Source organism: Myotis brandtii, unplaced genomic scaffold (assembly GCF_000412655.1).
Source record: "Myotis brandtii unplaced genomic scaffold, ASM41265v1 scaffold268, whole genome shotgun sequence".
NCBI classification, from domain to species: domain Eukaryota; kingdom Metazoa; phylum Chordata; class Mammalia; order Chiroptera; family Vespertilionidae; genus Myotis; species Myotis brandtii.
Window position 1 is genome coordinate 2,644,177 of NW_005360187.1, and position 6,611 is coordinate 2,650,787.

General features: G+C 35.3%; 1 protein-coding gene across 2 annotated transcripts in view; it reads right to left on the reverse strand.

Annotated features, from left to right (window-relative positions):
* Window positions 1-5,283, reverse strand: part of ARF4 (ADP-ribosylation factor 4) — an 18,142-nt gene extending 12,859 nt beyond the window's left edge. Inside the window, exons 1-3 of one of the 2 annotated variants that reach the window (XM_014541352.1) lie at window positions 4,661-4,665; window positions 1,534-1,608; window positions 336-416 (exon numbers count right to left, since the gene is read on the reverse strand). In XM_014541352.1, coding sequence (XP_014396838.1) covers window positions 336-416; window positions 1,534-1,597 — 145 coding nt within the window. In that variant the 5' untranslated portion in view covers window positions 1,598-1,608; window positions 4,661-4,665. Of the gene's footprint in view, window positions 1-335; window positions 417-1,533; window positions 1,609-4,660; window positions 4,666-5,252 lie in introns of those variants that run through there. The other variant, XM_005868383.2, reaches the window with a different exon arrangement.
* Window positions 5,284-6,611: the final 1,328 nt, after the last annotated feature.

Consider the following 6,611-nt stretch of genomic DNA (forward strand, 5'->3'; position numbering starts at 1 on the left):
GTGACCCCCAACCATAAAATTATTTTTGTTGCTACTTCATAACTGTAATGTTGCTACTGTTATGAATCGTCATGTAAATATCTGATATGCAGGATGGTCTTAGGCGACCCCTGTGAAAGGGTCGTTCGACCGCCAAAGGGGTCGCGACCCACAGGTTGAGAACCGCTGCTCTAGTGAGTGATGTTGACTATGGGTGAAGGGATAATTTGGGATACCTCCCAATTTTTCTGTGAAAATAAAACTGCTCTAAAAACAAAGTCTTTAAATATAAGGCAGTTTCAAAATTAAGCTCTATTCTATTTCACTTTATAATAATCACCTGTAAACTTTCTTACCAATGGTAGGAATTGTGGTGACTATCTCCCCTAACTTCAGTTTATACAGAATGGTCGTCTTGCCAGCAGCATCCAATCCAACTAGAAAAGACATCACAGGTTTTAAATCTAGACCAAAAGCACACACTAAGAAATTATTTTGCAACAAATACATAGTTTGAAAGCTAAAGTTGACTGGTCAAGGCACAAATGAGTTAGAAATAAAATCACCTCATTTCTGATTTCACTTTTTCTTTCTAGACCTAAAGAGATAGCATGTAGTAGTGAAAAGAAAATAGCATCTGGCTGATTCAGGCAATAATTTCTAGATTTGCTTTGCCATAAACTAGTCAAGTGCCTTTAAACAAGTCACTTTAGGAAACTAAAGCCACAGAAATTAGCTATAAAATAAGGACACTGGATCAGATAATTTATGATCTCCTCCAACTCGTCTGTATTATTTCTATGACCTATTACCATTTTAAAAAACACAAATTAGACGTTGAATCAGAACACATAAGAACAAGTGAATAAAGAACTAACTTTAAGATTAGTAAACTCAATACTATGTCCTAATCTCTTTAAATGACTTTCAAAGGAAGATAAGGCCAATTTTACTCCTGCTTACATTCATTTCAACGTCAAATGTGCAGAAATGAGAACAGAAGACTGGTTAATATGAGTTGTAAAAATGACCCTATCATATTCATCTCCAACATATGTCTAAATTCTTAAAATGCTTCCTTGAGGCATAGACAAGTGTGGAAGAATGTGGTTTCTGAAAAAAATTCATATTAAAACAAGAAGTCATACCACTTTATTACAGTGATAGTGAAGAACAAATTAAATGCTTATTTTAAGTATGAATCTCTCAAAACCTGGATATCCTACATTGTTTGCTAAAGTCTTCATAAATGGAAAGTCAGTATCTAATAATCTCATTGAATGTACCATTGCTGTAAGGATATCACATTTGGCCACTTGAATTTCCACATTACCACAGATTTTGAAATTCAACTGAGTGTTGATTTAAGCAAAGATGTGTTTTAAAAATTTAAATCAAAGCAAGACTTGGCACATGAAACCAATTCTATTAAGTTTTAAAAGAAAACCAGAAATCACCTCACTTATCTAATCTACATTCCCGTGCAAGTAAGTTTAATTTTGATCAGTTACTTCAAAAACAGAACTAAAGGCTATAGGCAACTCATACTCCTACCCTTTCTGCTTTGTTCCCTATAAAGCAGGGGTGGAGAACGTCCATATAAGGCCCTCAAAGTCATTTGGTCTGGCCCTGCCAAGGCATTAGGGATGAGTTAATTTAGCAGAAGTTGATAATTTTGTATGGCCCGTGAATGATGTTATAAATATCCAAATGGCCCTTGGCAGAAAAAAGGGTAGCTTTAAGATTTCTCTGGAAACTCTGACATCTTAAATCTTCTTATTCCTATGTCCTCTCCTCTAATAAAACTTTGGTCTCTACTTCTTCATACTGGGATTCAGGTTTATTCTTTCCAAAATACTGACACTTACTAGACAGAGTGAGCAGCCCACTCTCAGCCCTCACTCATGGACATAAGAAAAATCAACTGTTACCAGGAAGAGTTTTGTTTTCTGTGTATGGAACATTACCAAAAAATCGGAAAAACAAAACAAAAAAACAAACAAAACCACACAGATCTTCAGCAACAATACAGAAAATGGGAATAACATATAATCTTTTCATTGTTGAAAAAAAGCTGTCTCTTGAGAGCATAAATGCCACTCTTGATTCTGATCAAATTTTAAAATAAAGCAAAAGTGCCTTTTCACTAAGTCCAAATATGATTAGGTACAAGTCAGAAGAATTGAAATTGAGATGGTGATTAGGAAAAATACTTGAGTTACAGTTTGAGAACTATGGCACATGCCACTCCTCATTGGGGTCCAAATGAACCTCATACTGCCATTTAAAAACAATGTAAATTCAAAAATATTGACAAGGAACGGGAGAAAACAGAATTATGATTATATAACTACTTTAAGTTACAGTAATCTAATTTTTATTTTAATAAAAGCTTTATACCTGCCTGTATGCATAATTACTATTCTACTTCCATATTGTGAATTTTTTTGGTAACACAATAAACACGTGTTACTTTCATTAAAAAAAGAATAGCCCTAGCCAGTTTGGCTCAGTGGACAGAGTGGACTAAAGGGTCTTAGGTTCGATTTCGGTTAAGGGAATGTATCTTCGTTGTGGGCTCGATCCCCAGTAGGAGGCATGTAGGAGGTAGCTGATCAATGTTTCTCTCTCATTGAGGTTTCTAACTCTCTATCCCTCTCCTTTCCTCTCTGTAAAAATCAATAATATATATATATATATTTAAAAAGGAGTTTACAAAATAGTGCAACCATAAGGTTTTTTAAGCAACCACGTTATTTTTAAAATAAAAACTATAAGACAATATTTAAATGACTTGCAGCCACATAGAAGTTTCTAAAATCATGAAGATATCATTTGAGTTAATTTAAGATGCACACATTAATGTTTACCATCATTTAAAACTCATTATACAGGTCTTTACTCAAAAACATGTTGGTCTAACAATATTGTGCTATTTTAATAATTTCTTAAGTTTGTACTTCCTTAATGTTCCAATGTTTGGCAATGAGACTTCTCCACAAAATGAAAATTATAACCAATTTTTAACTAGCCAAGATAAGACTCTAATCTGTACGGTCCAGTTATGTCCTCCCTCCCTCTCACCCCCATAAACAACTCACTGTATTGAAAGATACACTGGAATTACTTGTTCTCCTTACTGGACCCACGCTTTGACCAAAGTGTTAGCAGCAAAACTAACCCCCAAAATCTTTGTCAATCATTAAAAAGTTTGTCTACCAAACTGTGGCAGCAAGAAATATTTATATTTTAAATTAAGATAGATTTCAATTATCTCAACTTAGAGAAAAAAACAAATGCAGAAAGGAAAAAACGGGGAAGAAAAAAAAGTAAAATTTCAGATACTTTTATTTCCTTTATCTTTCAAATTTTCTTACAAAGAAAATTGAAATACAACTTCATAATAATTTAACATTGAGTGTTTACTGTGTTCCATCCATATCTCTAGGTGATTCCATCCATTTTTATAATTTAATCCCCACAATAACCCTCCATTTTTTCAGATGAAGCATCTGAGGTTCAGTAATATCCCCAGAATCACAGGAATAATGGAGAACAGATAATTCAACCCCTGGGTCTTATGGAGAAATTAAACCCCTCATACTAGTGGGAATGTAAAATGGCATAGCTGCTTTGGAAAACAGTTTGGCAGTTCCTCTGAATGTTGAACATAGTTAACAGGACCCAACAATTCCACTCCTAGGTATGTATTTACCCAAGAGAATAAAAAACATATGCCCACACAAAAACTTACTCACAAATGTTCATAACAGTATTATTTGTAATAGCCAAAAAGTGAAAACAACCCCATTTCCATCAAACAACCCAATTTGAACAAACTGTAGTATATGTATACAGCAGAATTATTGTTCAGTCATAAAAAGGAATGAAGTACTGATACATGCTAATAATATGGATAAACCTAGAAAACATGATGCTAAGTGAAAGAAGCTAGACACTAAAGGTCACATATTGGCCCTAGTTGGTTTGGCTCAGTGGATAGAGTGTCGGCCTATGGACTAAAGGGTCCCAGGTTCCATTCCAGTCAGGGGCACATGCCAGGGTTGCGCTCCATCCCCAGTGGGGGGTCTGCAGGAGGCAGCTGATCAATGATTCTGGTTGCTGTTTCTAACTCTCTCTCTCTCCTTTTCTCTCTGAATGTTAAAAAAAGAAAAAAAGGTCACATATTTATGACTCCATTATACAAAATATTCTAAGTATACAAACCCATAGAAACAGAAAGTAAAGTAGATGAGTGGTTGCAAGAGGTATTGGGGGATGGGGCAATGACAGACATTTTGGGGGTATGGGGTTTCTTTCTGGGCTGATAGAAACGTTCTAGAATTAAGAAAGTAGTGATCGTTACACAACTTTGTGAATATACTAAAAACCACTGAACTGTACATTTTAAAGGGATGAATTACATGTTTTGTGAGTTACATCTCAATTTTTAAATTAAAAACAAAACAAACAAAAACACCTAGACTGATGCCAGAGCTCTCAAATAGTATTTGTACACTGCCATTCTGCCTTTATATTCTTCTGGTGGACACAATCTATCTTAATATTATCTAATTACTCAGAGGTTTGACCATCAGGGGATCCTTCCTCCTAAACCTATCCAGTCCCCACCCCCCCCCCCCCAAAATAGTCAAAATATAAGGGAAAGGCAGAACTTAACTGGTATTAGCAATCTTTTAGAAAGGAACATTTTTCAGCTTTTCAACTGTCAAGAACTTGCAAGTTCAGAGAATAGAATTAGTAATTCCTCTATGAACACACTGGTGGTTTTCAGACATAAACAAAATGGGGGGGGGGGGTCATTTACTGAAATTACGTATTATCAGATCAAAATATGTTGATCCTACATAAAATAGCATAATGCAGGGCTACAGGAGAGATAAAAGTTGGAAACTCTGAATTTAAGCTCATATTAGTTACAGGAGCAATTTCTCCTTCGAGGGAAAAAACTATGATTGACGGATTTCTGTCAATCTATAGTTTAAATTACTTTAAATCTGATACTGTTTTTAACTAGTTTACTGCAAGCTGTAACTTCAATCAAACACCTTTTTAAATTACTTGAACTTTTGGGAGAGTGAATATAGGAATAAAACTTAAAATTCTCCACAGTAATTTGGCAAACCAGACTCAGTAGCTGGGTATTAATTCTAATACTTCAATAGAGGCAGACATTTTGAGTGTCTATTATTTATGCTGCCACTCAGAAAGCTGAACAAAAATTTCTAAGAATTATCAAACTTTCAAATCACCTATTTCTCTATCCATCATATGGTTATACTTCATTTGATGAGTTACCTAAAAGTTGTCCTTGTGACTGAAGTATTTTTAATCAAGGAACCTAATATCCTGAAATTATAATGCAAAACAATAGCAAACCTGAGTAATAAATGAATAATTCCAAATCATGACTTCTAAGCCCTGCACAAATGCACAAAGTTAAATACTTTTCCTCTTCCATTTTCTTTCCATCATTTTTGAGAAGGGGAAGAAATGCTCCCCTAATATAGTAAAAATAGGAAAGTACTTATAGCATAATTCTACTGTTCTTTTCCCTCTTAACCTGTAGCCATCACAAAGATTAAGGAAATGAAAAACGGCAATTTACTTCCAACAATCTTCAGTAAAAGGACCAAACATACATTTCCAGGAACACAAGGTCGTACTAGTTCATCTCTTTAAGGAACAGGCTGAAAATTAATTTATCACAGTCCAAAGTTCTCTCATTAACTTCGGATACTTTTTTAGACTGCCATTTTTCAGTGACTTTTAAAGCCTAAATAACATGCTTGCCCTCCTACATTTCGTCTTCAAAAATGAAATCCGAGAAACACTTTGAAAGAGAAAATATTTTAATTTTCCTTTGTGAATGATTAATTAACAATTGTCCCATGAATTGTGAAGAAGTCAGAAGCTTAACAGAGAAGTTAAAAAAAAGAACCAAATGTGTTTACCCTTCATCTTAATACACCTCGAAATATTACTGAACCTTGCTTTGGAAAACTTTCAAGGGTACAACTTGAAAATAAAACCTTTACCCCTTCCACTCTCTAGAAAACAGGTAATGACCCAGGTTTCAGTTTTAAAGTTAGAGGGGCACCTTTTAGCATTCCGGGGTCCATGGAGCTTAGCTACAGTGCAGACTCCCTACAGCACTACGCGGAAGGGGTTGCTTACTTCCCTCAAATGACAAGTCCCTTCTCCCTCCGCTGAGCGAAAAATGACCCTGAAAAGCAGGTTTCCAAAAGCCTATTTCCCAAAAGAATTAAAAAAGAACACCTTTGTAATTATTAAGAAGGCTACCCTAAAATTAAGCGTCATAAAGTTCAGTTACTGAAAACTTGTTATCGGCTTAAGAAAATTACTTTCTAAAAGTTCCTCCCCACCCCCATTAAACCTAGGGCTAATAAAACTACCAATAAAAATCAGTTTGAAAACCAAAGACCTTTAGTTTTTGAGAGTGGCTAAAAGGAACATATTCATGAAAAACTCCGTTTGCAGGGCTACTAACGAGGAAAAGAAAAAATACGAAGCGGAACCCAGCGCGAAGCCAAGATGAGCGAAGGGAGCAGAGGACTCCGGTCGCTCCTGAACCCTCGGGCGCTCCCGGG